The 21,308-nt window shown below is 41.2% G+C and overlaps 1 protein-coding gene across 3 annotated transcripts in view; it reads right to left on the bottom strand.

Annotated features, from left to right (window-relative positions):
- IQCK (IQ motif containing K) overlaps positions 1–21,308 on the bottom strand; it is a 122,814-nt gene that overhangs the window by 24,748 nt on the left and 76,758 nt on the right. For all 3 annotated transcript variants that reach the window (XR_003522934.2, XM_027610288.2, XM_027610285.2), the window contains one exon: positions 12,153–12,264. Coding sequence is in view for 2 of the 3 variants with exons in the window: in XM_027610288.2 (XP_027466089.1) it covers positions 12,153–12,264 (112 nt within the window). In the remaining variant the exon portion in view is untranslated. The remainder of the gene's footprint in view (positions 1–12,152; positions 12,265–21,308) is intronic.

The following is a 21,308-nucleotide window of genomic DNA, read 5'->3' as shown; positions in this document are numbered from 1 at the left end:
CCACACAGCAGCAGGGAATTCCCATTGCCCTCCCTTTTTTAGCTCCTACTTTCATTCAGAGTCACCCCTGAGTGTGATGGACCCAAATATGGTGATAAGAAAGGCCCTCAGTCTAGAATATACGCTTCCTACTCCTCAAATACATGATCAAACAAAAATCTCCTTTAAACATCCCTGTGCTTCCCCCCCAAACTCTCCTAAATGGCCGAATACCCAATCCATCTTTTCCTCTTCCCCCTCTCAACATCTAAACTTCCCAGTTACTCTCTGGCCCTCAACTATCCCACCCTACTCTCTCCAACAAATGCCCAGAATGTTCACCATCTTACTGTTTTTGCCTTCAGTCTTGAGACCAAACTCCCAAGGCCAACCATCACCACCAAGACAATATCAAGTTTCCCAAGGTTTGCATCTGCTCAGCAATAGGCCTCTTGCCCAGGGGGCAGGAGATTCTACAGCAAACACCTATTGGATTTCTTGTTTATAGAGATTTCCTGGTTTATTCCTTCCATTTTTCAAAGGAGAAAGCAAAGTCCATTGACCTGGTAAATTGCCGAGGTGGGCCAAGAACTCAGATCCCTGAATTTTGATCCAAATGAAGTTGCATTCGTGAGAAGAGATTCGCAAAGGAAGATTTTGGGTCCAAAATCTATCCCTATTGCTGGGAACTTGCAACTAATCCACAGTATCAGGATTTTGCTGATGTGGTTACAACACATTCTCTACTAAGAATAAACCCGTGTAATCACTTTCTCTGGCCTCTAGCCTGACACATCTTAAAATTTCTCCCAAGGGATGCTAATCTGCAGCCAGGAGGGAGAACCACTGCTATAGGTAAATTACCTGGAATAAAAATTTTATATATATTTCTTGACAGCTTAAAAAATATTACCCAAACCAGCTACCAGTTATTGACCATTCACTCTGTGCCAGGGGTCTGTTTAATAGCATACAATGGCATTTAATCGTATTTGATCCTCACAGGAGCCCTCTGCAATAGGCCCTAATTGTTCCCATTATAACAGACAAGCAAACTGGGCCTTGAGAGGATGAGCAACTGGCCCATGACCTCACTGATGGTAAGGGGCAGGACCCTGGTTCTGTCAGACCCCAAAGCCAATAGTCTTTTTTTTTTTTTTTTTTTTTTTAAAGATTTTATTCTATTTATTTGACAGATAGAGACATAGCAAGAGAGGGAACACAAGCAGGGGGAGTGGGAGAGGGAGAAGCAGGCTTCCCGCTGAGCGGGGAGCCCGATGCGGGGCTCGATCCCAGGACCCTGGGATCATGACCTGAGCCGAAGGCAGACGCTTAACGACTGAGCCACCCAGGCGCCCCAAAGCCAATAGTCTTAATAGCAGCATGTATTAGCCATATATGGCTAATCATTTATCAGTCACTTCTTATTATGAGCCAGGCACTATTCCAGTTCATTTAGTCCTCCCCAAACCCTACAGGGTTGTTCCTCATATCAGTATTTCCCACTTTACTGCCTTGCAAACTGAGTCAGAGAGAGATTAAGCAAACTTCACAAGGTCACAGCTGTTGATAAGTGGGAAATTTAATCCAATCTGGTTCCAGGAGACTTCCAGAAGTTGGTAGGTTTACCTAGATCCTACCAAAGCATTCTGCATTTACAGAACTGCAAAGAAGAATGCTCGGCAATCAGATGAAGGAACGAAGCTACGGAAGTTGGAAGTATCCATTTACATAAACTTAAATTTGGGATCTTGAACTTGTGGGACAGACCATTTAAAAAAAGGAAATCACCTGTTACTTTACTTTTTAATTTCAGCAGAATAGTAGGAGATCTTTGAGCATTTCAATAGAAGGCATGTCCTAGCTGTGCAGACTTTTACAAATTTTTAATGAAAAAATATGTATGAAAGTTGATGTCATCCAAACATCTCCACCCACCGGTGAGTCTTAAAAATACAACCGATGAAAGTAATATCAAGGCATGACATCACTAGATTTCTTTTAATCAAATTTTTATTTCTTTTGCACGTTAAAATGGAGAAGGAACTAAGGTTTGAGGAGATATAAGAGAAAAAATTAAGATGAAAGTGAAACCTCAGAGTTATTGATATATTTCTTCTTAAAGAGCCATGGTATTATCAAAGCAATGACCTCATTTCGAATTATTCCTGAGGCATAATCATTCTCATTTTACAAGTAGGGAAAATGAAACACAAAGATTACATCGCCCATCAAAAGTTCCAAAGTGGGTTGGTGGCATTAAGGGCTAATTGATGCAACAGTTTTGGATGACAATATGGCGATCACTGTCTAAACTTAATATACATATGTCCTTTGAACCAGCAATTTCATTCCTATGACTTTATCCTATAAAAATACTTCTTTAAGTAAGCAAGAATAAATCTACAAAAATGTCCATGGAAGTATTGTTCATAATACAAACTGAATATCCATTTATAGGGATTGGCTTAAAAAAAAAAAGTATAGTACAGATTTATCATTTTTATGGACCCACAAAAAATGAGAGTGATCTATATATATTGGCATGTGTGATATTGTGATTTATATTAAGAAACGTGTATTTGTCTTCGTCTGCATTTCTGGCGTAGAGCTCCTAAAAACCCTTGGAATTTCCCAAGTGAGGAGGACAGCCGAAGGTGTCTTTTGTTATGTTTATAAGTGACTTTTGGACCCACCCAAGGATGGCTGGTTGCCAGGAAAACCAACCAAGTGATTAGAGGGTTAGAAACTTTCAGTCCCACCCCACTGACTTCCAGGGAGGGAAAAGACACTGGAGGTTGAATCAATCACCAATGGCCAATGATTTAATCAAACGTGCCTATTCAACGAAGCCTCCATAAAAACCCAAAGGACAGGGTTCAGAGACTTCCAGATAGGGATGCCAGAACAATTCAGACCATGGGCCACCATGGCAAGCCCCAAACTCCGTGAGGACAGTAGCTCCTTTGTTTGGGACCTCTCTCTCTCTCTCTCTCTCACTTTTATCTCTCCATCTGGCTGCTGATTCGTATCCTTTAATATATCCTCTGTAATAAACCAGTAATCTAGTGAGTAAACTAGTTTCCTGAGTTCTGCGAGCTGCCCCAGGAAATTAATTGAACCCAATGAGGGGGTTGTGGGAAGCTCCAAACTGCTCCTGCCAGTCAGAAGCACAGGTAACAGGGCGCCTGGGTGGCTCAGTCATTGGGTGTCTTGCTTTCAGCTTGGGTCATGAACACAGAGTCCTGGGATCGAGCCCCACATTGGGCTCCCTGCTCAGTGGGAAGCCTGCTTCTCCCCTCTCACTCCCCCTGTTGTGTTCCCTCTCTCGCTGTCTCTCTCTCTGTCAAATAAAATAAATAATAATAAAAATCTTAAAAAAAAAAAAAAAGCACAGGTAACAACCTGGACCTAGGATTGCCTCAAGTGGGGGCGGTTCTGCATCACAGAGCCCTTAACCTGTGGGGTCTGATGCTATCTCTGGGTCGATGTGTGCCAGAGTTGAGTTGAACTCTCCAGCTCAGCTGGTGTTGGAGAATCACTTCTCGGTGGTGTAGAACCATCCCCCCATGTTGGAATTGGTATTAGAACTTTTGGCATGAAAAGATGTCAATGATGCGTTGCCAAGTGAAGGAATACAGGGTATATAATACAATTCTGTGTATATAAATATATATGCATATATATTTATATATAGATAGATGAAGAAACCCGATGGGTAGACCCACTCAGTAGTAATTGCCTCTGGAAAATAAGTCACTGATTATTTTAACATGTATCATTGTTATGTGATAGATGATGTTTGTTAGTGACAGCGGGCTATAGCTAATGCCAGAATCCACCTCCTGAGCCACAGGCTAGTGTTCTCTGCCCCCGGCTATCCTCTTCGGTGGTGAAGCCCTTCCCTGCTGCTCATCTATAGACGAGCAGGGTATTTGGAAGGAGGGAGAAAAGAACATCCTCATCCTTACCCACTTAGCTCTGGCTTTCTGCTCTAATGGAAATGTCTCCCAGAAACATGTTTATAGATCCTGCAGCCCTGGGACTAGGGACTCAGCCTCCCCTATCTCCAAACCTCCCCTATCCAATGGCCTGTGGCTGTTTCAGTGTTAGTGTGCAGGGTGGCAGGCTGGCCAGATGCTGCCCACCGTCCAGCCTGGGGGTCCTGGTACCCTGCTGGGAAGATTTGCACTGGGTCAACATGTGCTTTTGGGCACATAGGTTCAAATAATTGGACAACATGGTACGAGATGGCCTTGGGTTCCCTGGCATCAGGCAGATCTGGGTTTAAGTCCCTGGTCTTGCCCTACTGGCTGTGACCTTGTGTGAGTCATAGTCTCCTGGCCCTGGTTTCCTCATCTGTACAACGGGGATAATGTCCTTTCTCTGAGAAAGGAGGTGTGAGGAGTACATGGAAACATCAAGTGCTTAGTACAGTGGCTGGCACATGGTATGTGCCCAATAAGCTACAGCTACTTCTTAGTTTCAGACCTCCTTCTCTGCTCTAAGAACTAAGTTCCAGGAGTATCCTAAGGTCATAAGCATGTAGTGTGGCCAAGATGAGGTACTTATTTTAAGACTATCCTTAAAACCCAATCCTAAGAGTTAAGATTTGTCATTACAATCTAAACTTAAAATACTAGATTTATTTATTTAAAAAAAAATACTAAATTTAAAGTCAGAAAAAGAAATTTCTCTGGTTTCTACCCTGACCCTCACCCTAGGCTTTGTCTTTTCCCAGTGGCCTCTTAACGAAAGAAAAAATCTCAGTTCAGGAGTAAGTGTGCTTCCAAGAAAATTCTTCATCTTGGAAGACACAAACAATACAATGATCCTATTTTTTTCATTGTTGTGGCTTCTAGGAAGCTCAGAGCCACATTTCTGTTTATTACAGGAACATTTTCGAGGTTATTAGTCACATTGCATAATGTATTAGGGAAGCGCCAGTTGTTTCCTGAACAACTAGCTTGTCTTTTTTCTTACAGTCACTGTGAATTATGTAACAGATCCTATTTCCCTGTTTTGTCTCTAAAAAATCTTTAGCAAGTATAGGACTTGGAGTATTTTGCTTACTACATTTTGTGGCTTAACTTTTTCTTGACTTTTAATTTTTCCCCAACCCAATTACCACATTTATCTAAAAATGTTATATTATACAAGTTTCTGTAAGATACCGCAAAGCACTCTTGGAATGAGGTAGGGAATAAACAGGTAAGCAAACAAAAGTAAATAACTGATTTCCTTTGACAGGTCAACCTCCTCCATCCCTTTCTTTAAAATATCAGTAAGAAGTGATAAAGTCATTTAAAGAGTATTTACACATATAAAGAATACACACACACAAATGTAACCCTATGTTATAGGAACAATTTCTATGGCTTTTTTCTTCCTACTCATACTAGATTTCAAAATAAAATATGGCCATTCAATTGCGAGGCACATTTGAAAACAATTACTGAGTATATGAAGCTAAAAATAGGCTATTAATCGAGAAGGGATTTTTGACCACATCTCAAAAATGACTTAGGCATTTTGTTTGGAATTACATTGGCTGCAATTCTTGTCACACACATTTTAAAATAATTCCGGCAACTGTCCCGATGGAGAGAGACTCGAGGATAACTTCACACCATTTCTGTCCTAGAAGAAAATCCTGTTTGGGAGGGCCTCTGACTCAGTGTAACGTGAGATGAGCTATATATGACCACGACTCTACCCTGACAGCTGACACTATTCTCCCTCAGACCTCCTGTCTGCACCAAGGTTGCTCCAAGAAATGAACTTGGCAAAATTTATTCATACTATAAATACCAGAACACAATATGGATAAAATGGCATCCAGTCAAAAAACATATTACGTTCGTTTGTTGGATTTGTACACAGATCAGTGTGTGGGTTTTTTAAATAAAGTTGAAAAACCATTTTTATTTGCAATCATTCCATTTTTTTCTTTTCCGCAAGTCTAAAGGAGAGCTAGCATGTGTTTAACATCAATTGCTTCATCAGAGGTCTTTGGGGTCTAATTACAGTGTCACCTTGGCGGGGGGGGGGGGGGGTTATTTTCTAAACCTTCACATTACCCAAATTCATAAGGTTTAAAACAGGAAGTAACTCAGTAGTGCCCGAGTGTAAGAAAATGATTCAGCTCAGCAACACAGGAAGGGAACAATTTCCCATGCTGGGCAGGTTGTACCCTCTTCCTAGCAATTCAGCCCCTACTTAGGGGCTCCAGTTAACACAAACAGCAAGAATCCAAGGCTTAGGTCATAAGAAATAGGATAAGCAGTGTGTCATGTTCAGGAGGATTCCTGAGAGGTTGAGTCTGACAGTAGAACTCAAGGGAGCATCTTCTCTCTCCGTGTCTCTCCCCGGGGTGTGTTAGAACGCTGGACAGTAAAAGGGAACACCTGGGCCCTTTCTCTGGCTGTGTGACCTTGGGCAAATCCCTCGACCTCCTTGGGCCTCTACTAACTCATCTGTAAATGAAGCCCAGAGCTCCATCCACCATACATGTGTAGACTGCATGCTCTGTGCCAGGCCCTGTGCTAGGCTGGGGGACATCACAATAAATAAGACAAACACAGTCCCCTCATGGAACCCCATGGAACTTAGAGTCCAGTGGAGGAGAGCAACAAGGTTGTTTAAAAGCACACAGATATTTTAATAATACTAATCACGACAATAACCAGCATTTGTGGGAACAATGTGCCAGGACTTGTTCTAAAGATCATCTCTTGTAAGCTTTTAACAACCACATTGAGAGACAGGTACTATTAGTCCCGTTTTGTACATGGGACAACTGAGGCTTAATGAAGTTAACTAGATCAGGGCTGCACGCATTCCAAAACCCAGTCCTTTACCCACTGCACTGTACCGACTTCTTCTTGGCTGACCACAGTTCCAGGACAGTGTTTAGCACTGGCTTTTTTACCTGAAGGCCATTTCACAGTCTTATTGTAAGTGGGAAATTTATCCATGAATTCCCACTGGGGCATTTCCTGAACCCCATCTTGTTTGGAAATGATGGCTCCTCCTGGAGCCCTGCAAAGGCTGCAGCGGACGAGCAGCAGGTGGCCCAGATGGGAATGCTTTCAGTGGCCCCCCCCCCATAGCTGGATGACACTCACTAAATCCCTGCTGCTCACCCTGCTACACAGCAAGCCAAATCAATCTGTCAACCGACAGCAAATCAACTCAAAAGAATAAGAAACAACAGAAATAAATAGGCACGCTGCACTTTCCCTGACCTTTAAACTGATTACAGCCTTGATTGTCTTCCAATTTTGAAGTGAAATGAAACGGCAGTTGTGCATGGAAGAGAGGCCTGAGCTGAGCCTGCCCGCAACAGCTCAAGGGCTAGCAAGGGTTAAACCATAACAAGGCTTTCACACCGCCAGTTTGATGAGCTCTTACTCCGCACCCGGCACTGTCTGTATGCAGGCTCATTTAAGCCTCAGGACTGGACCCGCTCATCCATTTATTTATTCACTCACTTGATCATTCAACCAATATTTATTTGGTGCTCACTTTGTGCCAGGCACTGTCCTAGGACAGGTCTTTGTCCTCAGGAAACTTATATTTTAATAAGGAAGACACATAACTGCCAATAAACAAATAACAGATGGACTTCTCTTGCCCGGGGCTCAGGGCATGCAGGCTTAGAGGATGCCACATTTTACTTATTTACTTTTATTTTTTTTATGAATTGCTCTATTTCATATTTTATTTTATCTTATCTTATCTTATTTATTTTATTTTTTGGAGGACTCCACATTTTAAAGCGAACACAAAGCAACTGCAGACCCGGCACCTCCTTAGGGTATCAACTCTGGCTGACCAGTAGAACCTGGAAACTTAATATTAACACAGACGCCCGGGGCCCATCCCAAAACCATCAGGTCAGAACCTGTGGAGGTGCGGCACTGGTATTTTTTGACTTCTAATTTTGAAATACTTTTGACTTTACAGAAAAGCTGCAATAATCATCCACAGAGCCCCCCAAGTTCACCAGTAGTTTATACTGTGCCTTACTTAACCATTTTTTCTCTGCATATGCATATGTACACGTGTGTTACATTCTTTTTTTCTGCATCATTTGAGGTTAAGCTACATATCATATCCATTGATTCCTAAAACCTTTTTCAGCATGTATCTTAAGAATAAAGTGGTTTCTCTTTTTTTTAAGATTTTGTTTTTGGGGCACCTGGGTGGCTCAGTCAGTTAAGTGTCTGCCTTTGGTTCAGGTTATGATCTCAGGATCCTGGGATCGAGCCCTGCATCAGGCTCCCTGCTCAGTGGGGAGCTTGCTTCTTCCTTTCCCTCAGCAGCTCCCCCTGCTTGTGCTCTCTCTTTCCCTCTCTCAAATAAATAAATAAAATCTTCTAAAAAATGAGGAAATTTGATAGTGCTATGTAGTTATTTATATAAAGCCTATATTCAAAGTTTGCTAATTGTCTCAATGTCTTTCATAGAAATTTTTCTCCATCCAGGATCCAGTCTAAGATCATGTGTTGTGTTTAGCTGTCATGTCCTCTTGGTTCTCCTTTAATCTTGGTCTTTCTTGACATTGGCATTTTTTAAGAGTCCAAATCAGTTACTTTGGTGCGTGTCCTTCAATTTGGGCTTGTCCAATGTTTCCCCATGATTAGATTCAAGTTATGCATTTTGACAGGAATAGTGCATAAGCATATGTGATGAGTGTCCTTCTTAGTATATCATACCAGAGGGCACATTATGTCAGCTTGTTCCAATATTGGTGATATAATTTTGAACTGAAGGTGGGTCTGCCAGGTTTTTCTAATACAGAGTTAGTATTTTTCCCTTTGTTTAATGACTACTTTGTAGAGGGATATTTTGAGACTCTAAATATCATATTCCTCATCAAACTTTCACTCAATGGTTTTAGCAAGTACTGATGATTCTTGCCTGAGTTAATTATTTACTAATATGGTTACAAGATGGTGACTTTTTAATTTCATTCTACTTTCTAAATGTATTAGTTGGCATTCCAATGTAAGGAAAACTACCTCTTCTCCCTCACTTATTTTCAATGAGTTATAATTCATTGCTGTCATTGTTAATTTTTTTAAAAGATTTATTTCTTTATTTGAGAGAGAGTGCACGAGCAAGGGGAGGGGCAGAGGGAGAGAGGGAGAGGGGAAACACACTCCCTGCTGAGCGGGGAGCCCCACGACACTGGGGCTCCATCTCATGACCCTGAGATCATGACCTGAGCCAAAACCAAGAGTTGGATGCTTAACCGACTGAGACACCCAGGAGCCCCACCGTCACTGTTAATTTTGACACTTAAATTGTCCCAGATATGCTCACTAAAACTCCTATCAAGCTAGAGCCTGTATTCTTTTCCCATGTCCCCATCTTTATTTTCTAGCATAAGATGTTCTAGGCTTATCTTCTACTTTCCTTGCCCCAGCCCTGGAATCAGCCATTTCTCTAAGAAACTAATTCTGTTTAGAATGAGGGGTACTTAGAAACCAAGATCTGGGTACTAAGAGTGCTCATTGCTTCTAGGATTTTCTGTCAATGGCACTGGTATTTTTAGAAAGCTCCCAAGATGATTCAAATGTGCAGCCAGTACTGAGAACCACTGTCTATGAAGAAGGGGCCCAATCATTACCTAAGTCGATGGCTCTGGGAAGGAAAGAGGGAGAAGAAATTATAGGATCTATGGAGTAGTGGACCAAAGTAGTATTTTTCAAAGCATGAGTAAAGACACATTGAAGGATAAAGGCCATGAAATTGATTTACTGGGTCATGTCCAGCATTAAAAAAATCAAAAACAAAACCTCAACAGGAGAATATATACTAGATTCTAATATGAATTACAATAAATTTATTATAATAAATTTCTTACTGGGTCACAGCCCAAAAAGATTGAGAATTACTGGCCTAAAGAAGAGTACTGTGCTTTTCTCTCCTCTCTTAGACAAGAATGGGTGCTTCCCCCAACTCAAGTCCTAAGGCAAGGGAGGGAAAATCCAAGAGAACAACTTAAAAAGATTGAAGGTGTCTCATTATTCGGTTGAACAACTGCTTTGAGGGTAGATTTACATCCAGATCATTCCTCTATGCCTATCTGAGGAGGGTCAATGTAATCTGGGTAGACACAGTGGGGCAGAGAGAAGGAGGGCCATGGAGAAGTCTGCATGTCCCCCACTGGTTTCCTGTGGGTCAGGCAGACACCGGGAGATCACTTAAACGATCTTCGTAATGCCCTGACCAAGAGGGCTGGCCACTGGGTAAGGAGACCCTGGGAGCAAAAGGCTAGGCAGAGGTGGGATCTGAAGTGGTGGTGGTAGAGGTAGAGACAGAGCCAGATCCCCACAGGGGTGTTTTGCCACCTACTGTTTCCCCCCCAGGAAGAATCATATGAAATACAGGGGTCAGAGAGTCAGCATGGAGACGCCTGCCCACAGGACACGAGTGGTAGCCTTAGCCAGGACACAGTAGCAGCCAAGGGAGGATCACAACAGACAGTGAAGAGATGGATGCCCCCTGTATCTCCCTCCTTCCCACCCATCCCACTGGAGGAGAAAGGGATCTGGAAGAGGCCAGTGTAGAAGTGTGAAAGATCTACCCTTCTTTCCCCCACTCCCATCCCCACCGATGGAGGGCAGAGGGGGTTGGGTAAGCACTAAATTAGATCTGAGATTGAAATTTTAAACTAGACTGGGCTTTCTGAAATTAGAACATACTGAAAAGACACAGAATCCACCCCATATGCAAGGGATTGGAAAGAGAGGTTCGAGAAAACACGGTTGAAGACAGTTTCTGGGGAGAAGAAGCAGCTTTTGTTTAGAGCCAGCCATGCTGGGACTGTTCAGTAGACTGGTTCCTGGTCCCTGGGGAAGACCCCTTGAGGAGGTAATGCCCCAGGCCTGGAAGATGAGAAGTAGCTGGGGATGGGTGATTTGACAGAAAAAAAAAACAACAGAAAGTACAGAGTCCCCCTGGTGAGGGAGGCACTGGCATATGACAAGAACAGAAAAGTCTGGAAGGGCTGCAGCCTAGTGATGGGGGACAGGTACAGGGCAGGATGGGGAGGTGAGGGGACTCAAAGTATGGATGACCTGTAGCCTGCTGAGGTGAGGAGGATTATTTTTTCATAAATTGCAAAGTATCATGAACTTATTTAAAAGATTCCAACAGTGCACCTCTTCCACCCTTGTCCAAATCCTAAAGGTGACTATCATTACTGTATTCTTCCAGGCTGTTTAGACATCTCCATGTTTCCATGTATATACTTTTAATATGGCTGAAAATTTATGTTTCTGTGATTCTTTCCCCTTGATAATATATCACGAATCTCCTTCCATGTTGTTGGTTGAATAAATGATGCTAAATCCATAACATGCAATTGTTAAACTTCATGATACTACTCTCTAGTTGTGACCAGAATGATGTTCTGAGTATGTTCAGTGACAAGGTAGATTATGTGACAGAATGTAACAATGTAGAATCCAACCTTTAATAAAATATGTGTGGATATTTATTTGTACCTGTTTGCACTGGAAAAAGTATAGCAGGATATATACCCAAATATTAACAGTGGTGGGATTTCTGTTTGTTCCCCTTTTCTTGGCTGCTGTTTTTCTAATTTTCCTATTGTAAATATGTAGTAACTTAAAAGTTTTATAATAAAATATGTGGAAAGCAAATAGGACAAAATGGTGACACCTGCATATGACAGGTGACAGGTGCTTGTTATTCTTTGTACATCAGTGTGTGTGTGTGCACATGTTTAATTTCTCACAAAAGGGGAGAGAACAAGCATAATGCATCATTTCAGTTCAGACACACAATCAACAACTTAAAACAGATAACCACCCATCACACTGATGGACACCGTGCTTCCAAACTGAGGGGTTATCCTTGATGTCTTATAGCTTAAACAAAAAGACCTGCAGACACAGGATGACACTGAGTTTGTCCCTGAGTGAGGCAAATAGCCTGTAAATTATCACATCACCTCTGTCATTCCAGAGCAGAATCTTAATATGCAGCCACTTCCCCCCCCTCCCCCCCCCCCCACACAAACTGAGTTCCCTGCAGACGCAAGAACCCGACAAGAACTCAGAGGGCTTCCTTCTTGAGCCTGGGCTAAGACGCAGGCTTTCCTAAATAAACTAAGGGCTGTGAATCAAACAACTGACCTTTCTGTTCTTGTTTGGCCCAGAAAATCTTGACTCGCTCGCGAATATGCTTGTCTTCACGCAGTTTCTTCTGCCACTGACGCAACTCTTGAATCTCAGGATCACACCGAACCTGGAAAACGCCCACAAAGCTTTAGTTCATTTTCAAAAAATACCTCTATGCATTAGCTTGTTAACTTTGCATGGAAAATCATTTACAAACTAATTGGATATGCTTTGGATTCTAAGTGAATCAGTGTTCTAAATGATTTATCTAAACTCCTACAGCTTATGTAATATTTGAGTGTAAATGAGGTTGTGTGAGGATTTGCTATAATAATGGTAGGTTGAGAACATTCTAGATCTGTGCTGTCCAACAGAAACATGATGTGGCCACCTGTGAAATTTTAAATTTCCTTGCAGTTTCATTTTAAGGAAAAAAGAGCTGGTGAGATTTTTTTTTTAAAGATTTTATTTATTTATTTGATAGAGAGAGAGATACAGCGAGAGAGGGAGCACAAGCAGGGGGAGTGGGAGAGGGAGAAGCAGGCTTCCTGCTGAGCAGGGAGCCCGATGCGGGGCTCGATCCCAGGACCCTGGGATCAGGACCTGAGCTGAAGGCAGACGGTTAACGACTGAGCCACCCAGGTGCCCCCGGTGAGATTATTTTTAAGAATATATTTTATTTAACCTCAAAGATTCAAAATATTATTTCAACATGTAATCAATACAAAAATTATTTATGGGATATTTTACTCTCTGTTTTCCATACTAAATCTTCAACATCTAGTGTATTTTACAGTTACAGCACGTCTCTGTTTGGGCTAGACACATTTCAAGTGCTCAATGATCGCATATAACTGGTGGCTACTATATTGGTTCTAGAAGAATCACAGTCAATGTATTAATCACAGTTCCGTTTAATACCAATTGACTGAGCGCCTATTGCATACTGGGGTTTGTGCTAGACATTGGCAATAAAGAGATTATTGATGATAATTTGAATTATTTAAGTTTTATTTTATTATTCCATAGCTCATATTTATTGTGCACTTATGTTCCAGGCGTTAAGTATTTTACAAGTATTTTAACCATCAAAACACCCAGTAAGACAAGAATGATTATGCCCATTTTACAGCTGAAGAAACTGGGTTTAGGCAGCTTGCTGAGTTGCAGAGCTAAGAAATGGTGCTGAGATTCAAACACAGGCAGACTGTCCCAGCTGCCCTTGAGGGGCTGAGAATCTAGTAGGGGACACAGAGTATACAGGAATAAGATCAACAAGGTGTGGTAAGAGTAAGGATATCGGTGAATACAAGGGAATACGGAGGAGGAACTAAACTCAGCCTGGAGCGATCAGGAAACACTTCATGGAGGAAATGACATCTGGGCTGAGTTTTGAAGCATAAACTAGAGTTAGCCATGGAGAGAAGGTGGGTAGAGTGTAATGGTGGTCCAGTTCTGCTTATTGTGATCATGTCACAAAGCCAGGGCCCAACCTCCTGCTGTTTTAGACCAGCACTGGATCTTCAGACTTCCTGCTCTGATCATTGGGATCCAAGCTTCCTGGACTAGTTTTCGAAAAGTCCTGTTGTCCTCTAGAAGGGTCCTCCCATGGCTTTTTATAACTAGGAAACTTGGGGGGGGGGGCAATGTTGGGTTTGGGATGATCGCAATCCCTTTCCCTTCTAGAAAGTTCCTGAGTTCTTTATATGCAAATTGATACCCTGCACCAGAGCTCTACTCACTAAGAGGCATTTGGAGAGACGGCCTTAAAAATAAAGTCCTTCCTATTACTTCCTCTCCCAGGGCATGGAGTGCCTTGGTTGTCTTAAGAAAACTACTCAAGTGATTTTTTTCCAAAATAAAAAAGACAGTTTCCTGCTGAACTTATAAATGACAGCTATGCTTGCTTAAAGGAAAAGAAAATATACAATTTATCTATAAATATGTATTTTTAAAGTTACACATACAAAGGACCATATACATATATATTTTATATGTATATTGTGTGTGTATATACATATCAAGTACTTTGTATATAAAGTATACACATATACCAGTATAATGTTATGCAAATTTCAGAGAGTAAAATGGCCCTATATTAATGTCATAGAACATAAGGTAATCCCCCAAATCTTTTAAATTACAAACCAATGTTTTTATAGTGTTTCCTAAAGTCTTATGTTCAAAAGATTAGACACCTTCAATATCTCTGTTCTGGGGGCTGAGCAAGCCCAAACCCTCCTGGGCAGCTAAAAAAGGGATTACCCACATCTTTCCCACCAGCTTCTGTTTATTTGGATCCAAGCACACAGAAATCCCCCCATTTCTGCACGGTGACAACTGATACCCTTAATGATAATAAATGTGAAGGATCTTCTGAATCACTAAAGAAAGGTTAACACTAATTATAATCAGCAAGTTGACTAGGTTTTCTTTTATTTATTTATTTATTTAATTTAATTTTATTTTTTTTAAAGATTTTATTTATTTGTCAGAGAGAGAGAGAGAGAGAGAAAGCACAAGCAGGGGGAGCGGCAGGCAAAGGGAGAAGCAGGCTTCCTGCTGAGCAGGGAGCCCGATGCAGGACTCGATCCCAGGACCCTGAGATCATCACCTGAGCCGAAGGCAGTCGCTTAACCAACTGAGCCACCCAGGCGTTCCTCTTTTTTTTTTTTTTTTTTTTTTAGATTTTATTTATTTGAGAGAGAGAGAGAGTACATGAGAGGGGGAAGGGTCAGTGGGAGAAGCAGACTCCCCGCTGAGCCTGATGCTGGACTCGATCCTGGGATTCCAGGATCATGACCTGAACTGAAGGCAGTCGCTTAACCAGCTGAGCCACCCAGGTGCCCCGACTAGGTTTTCTTCTAGTCAAATTATTTCTGCATAACTGAGGTATTCTTAAAGTTTGAAAGGACACACAGAGTGTGGGTTCCTTTAGGGAAGAAGTAAAATGGGGGAAGGGGCTTTCACTTTTTACTCTGTATTTTTCTACTTGGATTGTTTGGGGTGTTTACAATGAGCATATATTGTTTCAGGAGTACAAGTGTTTCAATTTTAAGTGACAGGCTGCTGAGAGGCAAATAAGAGTTCTTTAACTTAAGAATAACTGATGAATTTTTCCTACAATCCTTTGAACTCTCAATTACCTAAATATTCAACAAACAGAAACACCCATTTCCTTCATCATTCCGGAAGCCTACAGTTGTTCTCAGGGTTCTACTGACCAATTTAGGGTGATTTTCCTCTGTGTGGTCAGAGACCCTTCATCTTTTTCTTGATTTCCTTCATTTCAAACCGAAGACTGCTATTTACCAAAGTGGAATACAGCAGCCTTGTTAGTTAACTTCTCATTACCAGGAAAGCCTGGATCCCTAGAGAAGGCTTTTGTGAGCCCTGGGGAAAGCATGCACTCATTGAACTGGGCTAATCCCTGTCATTATAGTCATGATTACAGAATCAATTTAAACGGCAGTGGTTGTGCCAATCAGCAAATACCGTAGAGTGCAGCGTAATGTTTAACACATAAACAATTTCATTGCTTTAAAAAAAAAAAGTGGCTTCCTACTTTTACTTCTTTAAATTACCACATGGAGTCCATCTGCTCTTCCAAGATAGACACACTGAGTATTATACACATTATTGTGTACTTGACTTTGGGGTAAGCCCAGGAAGAAAACTCCATTATTTGGATGTGAATTTCTTAAAAAATGTCCGTGAACCAATCAAATTCTCCTAATTATCTACTATTCTGATGAAAGCCAACAGGGTACCATATTGGTTAAGAGAGCCAACTCTGGATCAGAAAGGCTGAAGTTGAATCTCAGCTCTGCAAATGACAAACTGAGGAATCTGGAGCAAGTTAAACTCTCTGAGCCTCGATTCCCTCATCTGTAAAATGAGAATAGTACAGATATTTCCTTCACTGGGTTGGTGTGAAAACAAGATGAGATATTGTCTGGTCCATAGTAAGCCCTCACTGTGTTAACAATTTCTTAAATCAACTAATATAAGGAGGCACCTGCGTGGCTCAGTTGAGTGCCCAACTCTTGGTTTCAGCTCAGGTCATAATCTCAGGGTTGTGGGATCAGGTCCCAGGTCAGGCTACACTCAGCGTTGGGTCTGCTTGGTATGGTTTCACTCTGCCCCTCCCCTCTCTAAAATAAATAAATAAATAAATAAATAAATAAATAAATAAATAAATAAATATTTTTTAAAAAAGCAATAAGAATAAGAATTCAGCTTTGAGGCTGCATCCTACAATTGCTGGTAGGACATGGAGCCAATTGGCTGAAGAGCCAGTGATTCATAAAACTGGAAGTGAGGCCTCTTCCCAAGGGTTTGCAAAAGATTGAACACATAAATGATTTTATAATTATATAACTTTAGGCAGTGCTCAGCCAGTAGAGGGGTATCAGGACTGTAGGATGGTGACTGCAGGCAGGGAGGAAGAGAGGGGCTACTAGCTGGGACTTGGAAGTCACCCCTCATAGATGTATACTTTTGAATTCCTCTTAGCTCAGTTGGTTTCCTTGCTTGTTGGCAAAACAGACAATAACATAGCAATGACTATTTTCTCTGGATGATTCCCTGGAGTTTTTCTAATGGCTTTGGAGAAAGAAACTTTCAATATATTACAGTTCCTGGAAAGATGCTGGAGAAACAACACAACGGACAGCCCTTCAGTAATGCTGGCAAGAGTGAACCTCCAAGTCAGTGTGAGATACCTCAGAAGGTTATCACATCCCTGACATGACCTGATGCACTAATGATTATATTAAAGGATTTTGTACTTGAGAAAAGTGGATTTCAAAATGAAGGAAAGAGATGTTTGCAAATTCTCTTTCAAATACCTAATGGAAAATTCAGAGTTTCCAACTCTTTCATAAATTCAATTTTCTCTCTGTAAGTAAGCTTTGTGATTTCTTTTCAGATCTTTGGCGAAATGAAACAAAAGTTAGTTTCTCATTCGGGTGGTTATGAGTGTTCCTTATTGTTTGGGGGAACTAATTATAAAAACCTGTAGATATCACATATTTCCTGGTATTGTGGAGGTGTCCCAGATATTCATCTGTAGTATGACAGCATGTCTCTTAGGAGTTGCTTGGGGCTTTCAGGGAGGAGTAAAATGTGTTCTAGAGAAACATTTTTTAAACAGTGTGTTCATCACATTAGTGTATGGTAAATTCAGTTCAGTGGACTGTGAAAAGCATTACAAAAAGTCTGACCCAATAGAAAATACCAGATATTCCTTTATCATTAAGGACCTGCTTTATCTCTGAAAATGTTTTTTTCTCTCAAAGTCTATTTTATCTGACGTTCATAACGCAAGATCACTTTCCTTTTGGTTGGTATTTGTGTTGTATTGTATATCTTTTTCCACCTCTTTGCTTTGGACCATTCTGGGTCATTCTGTATTACCTGTAGCACAGAGGCAGATTTCTTTTTAATCCAATCTGAGAAATCAGAGAAGAGCTCATTCTATTTACATTTATTGTGATCAGTAATATATTTGTACTGATCTCACTCATCTTGTTTTTTATTTGTCATGCTCTTATGTCTTTTTTTTTCCCTTTCCTGCTTTTTATTGCATTGGATTTTTTGAATTCCATTTTTCCCTTCTACTGATTTGTTAGTTCTTATTCTACTTTTTCTTGAATATGTTGCTATAATGTAATAAACGACTTAAAGTAAAAAATGAGTCTGTCCAACTTCCCCTCAAGCAGTTACGGGACTTTAGAACACCTTTAACACCCCACTCTCAACTCTCATGACTGCTGTCCAGCATTTTAGTTTCCTCTCATTTATCCCCCATTGATGCGTGTATATGTGTGTATGTTGTGTGTGTGTATATATATATGTATGTGTGTATATATGTGTTTATATGTACCTATGTGTATATATGCACTTACAGTATATGTCCATGTGTGTATATGCATGTATGTGTGTGTGTGTATATTACATAATAGTCAATATGTATTTAGATCTAGCAGCTTCCTCATTCACTACTGTTTCTTGCATTCTGCTCCCACTTTTTCCTTATAGATTCAATTTCCTTCTAACTCAAGCACATCATTTAGTAGTTCTTTCAGTGAGAGGTGTGTTTGAAAATGTATTTAACCCTTGCTCTTGAGTGTTAATTTAGTGAGCATATAATTGTTGAATGTTACTTTCCCTTAGGGTGTGAAGAGAGTATATATCGCTGTTTTCTGGCGGATCCTACTGCTGATGAGACGTCTTGATCAGTCTCACTGTTTTCCCTTGTAGGCAATCCTTTCGAGAGAACTATAAGGCTTCTTCTTTACTTCTGGCATGCCGCGGTTTGACCAGGTAGCATTTTGCTGCAGTTATGTCCTTATTTATCAAGTTCGGGATTTGTGTTTCTTCAACTGGGATGTTCTTGCCCAGTAGCTCTGTCAACACTGCCTCTCCCCGACTCGTTCTGTCGTCGCCCTCTGCAATTCCTACTAGACTTATGTTTGACCTTCTTGTTCTTTATCTCAACTGCTTTCCCACATTTCCCACCTCTTTCTCCCTGTTGCCTTCTTTCTCCCAGATCTCCCTGGATAGCAATTACTCCTCCAGCTGCGTCTGTCTGCTATTTAATGCACACACAAAGTATGGTCCATGGATCACCACCATCAGCAGTACTTGGGAGCTCATTAGACATGCAAATTCATGGCTTCCACCTAAGACCTATTAAATCAGAACTGAATAGAGAGTAGGGCCACGAATCTGGTTTCAACAAACTCTTCAGACAACCCGATGCTTACTGAAGTTTGAGAAGCACAGCTCTAGCCTGTTCAGTTGTTTTCATTTTTATAGGTTGTACTTAGTTCTTTTTCAAATCCGACTCATTTTATTCTTATTGCCCTGTTCTTTCAGCAAGGTTTATATTCTTTAAAAAAACTTTTTTAGTATAAATCTCTATAATCATCTTAAACATACGTATTTCATAGTCTCAAATTGCCACTCTTGAGGCCTTGGATTTTCCAGTTTGTTGTACTCACTGCCTCCCCGCCTCCATTCCTTGTTGGTTTATTTTTTATTATGAGCTCATAGTCACTGAGGGCCTTAGTTCTAATTCTAAGTTTGCCCAGGTCTGAGGTCATGTTTTTTATCCAAGGGCCAAAAACAAAAAAAAATTTTTTTTAAAGGTCAGATAGTAAATATTTTTGGCTTTATGGGCCATATAGTCTCTGTCTCAATGACTGTCATTATAGCACAAAAGCAATCATAGACAATAGGTTTTTTAAAAATGGGCCTGGCTATGTTCCAATAAACTATTTATAAAAATAGACAGCAGGCCAGATTTGGTCCACGGGCTGTAGTTTGTCAGCCCCTGCTCTGATCCTTGAGTGGGCATTAGAACCGTAGCCCCCAGTTTCCCTTAGTGCTCCTTCTATCTTTCTGTATGTATTACATAACGTTATTGCTTTAAGATAATTCCCTAACCTTACCTGGTGATATTGAGATCACTTAGGGCACTTGTTAAAAGTAAGACTCTTAGGCTCTTGCCTTGTAGGTTCTGATTCAGTCTGTGTGACAATGGAACCACCATGTCGATATGTTTAGCAAGAACCCCAGGTGATTCTAATGATCTGAAAAGTCTGAAACTCTGCTCTAATGGCAGAGAATGTGAAGAATGAACTTAATGTTAGGAGACCTACTACTTTACCATGTGTACATTTTTTGTCTCAGTTCTTACACAATGCCACATCGATTATTGCAAATTCTGACAATCAGAGTCAAGAAGGACGGCTCAGGTTATTAGTGTGCGGTCAGGAGACAGGATCTGTGTGACTCATGAACAGCAGCTGCTTTTTGGTACGGTAGTCTTTTCAATGCAGTTCCAGAAAGGCCTTCTCCCAGGAAGCCACACGTATTTTGTACTGAAGTCCCTTTAATAATAAAATCGTATCGTAGTACATACTTGGAAAAAGCATTGGAATTTCCCCCAACAGCTCAATGATGACAGTTGAGATAAAGTTCATCCAACTTTTCTTGGTACTTGTTTACCCACATAATTAGGGAATGATTAAGTTGCAAAAGCATTTAAGGGATTCGATGAACTTTGCAATGATTTATAAATTACAGCCAAGTGAACGATGCCAAAGACCGTATTACTGCACAGTGCTTTGATCTCTTTGTTACCACTGATACCCAGAATGGACATGTATGTAGTTATAGCTGCCCAGATGTTTCTAATGTGCAGTCAAGGTTGAGAGCCACTGCTCTAAAATATCAACACTTAACCCCTCCACCAGTGGCTCTCAAAGTATGGTTCCCAAACGAGCAGCAATGACATCTCTTGAGAGCTAGTTTGAAATGTAAGTTCTCAGGCCCTATTCCAGTCCTACTGACTCAGATGTTCTGGAGTTGGGGCCCAGCAATCCCTGTGTTAACATGGCTTCTAGATAATTCTGATGTAGGCTTCAGTGAATCCCAGCGCCCTGGATCCCTGTCCTTTTGAAAACCATGCCACTTTTCTCATTAAGTGGGGGAGTCTATTCCCCCCCTTTTGAATCTAGGTGGGCCTCATGACTTGGTTTGATCAAGAGAAGGTAACCAAAGTGTTGCTGTGCAAGTTTCAGAGTCTAGCCCTCAAGAAGGCTTGAGGCTTCCATTTTAGGAATGCTTCTTTCATTATGTAAGGAAGCTGGTCTGACCCACTGGAGTATGACAAGCCAGCCACATGGAGGAGAACTGAAGGGCTCCAGACATGTGCATGAGGCCAGCTTGGACCTTCCAGCCCAGCCCAGATCATCTAGGCAGAGAATACCATCATGCTGCTGGAAAGGTCCATCACGGCCAAGAAGGGCCCAGTGAAGGTGGTACAGATGAGGCTGGAGTGCCGGACCCAGAGCCCCAGTGTGGAGCTGCATGGGGACATCCCACAGTTGAAGTTCCCAAATGTAGTGTTCACCATTAAACGCACCAACCAAATATAGCCGCGTGAGTGAGTCAAGGAGAAATAGCGGAGGAACTAGCCAGTTAACCCACAAGCCTGTGAAAAATAATCAATTGCTATGGCTTAAGTCACTAAGATTTAGCAGCAGAAGGGAATCAGATTACAGCTATACAATTTACCCATACACTTTGCCTTGAAGGAAGACTGATTAGTCCTTTAAAGAGAAAGATTCTAGAAAAGTGAATTTGGCTGGTACTAATTGC

This window comes from Zalophus californianus, chromosome 10 (assembly GCF_009762305.2).
Source record: "Zalophus californianus isolate mZalCal1 chromosome 10, mZalCal1.pri.v2, whole genome shotgun sequence".
NCBI lineage: Eukaryota > Metazoa > Chordata > Mammalia > Carnivora > Otariidae > Zalophus > Zalophus californianus.
This window is presented reverse-complemented; position numbering and strand designations above follow the sequence as displayed.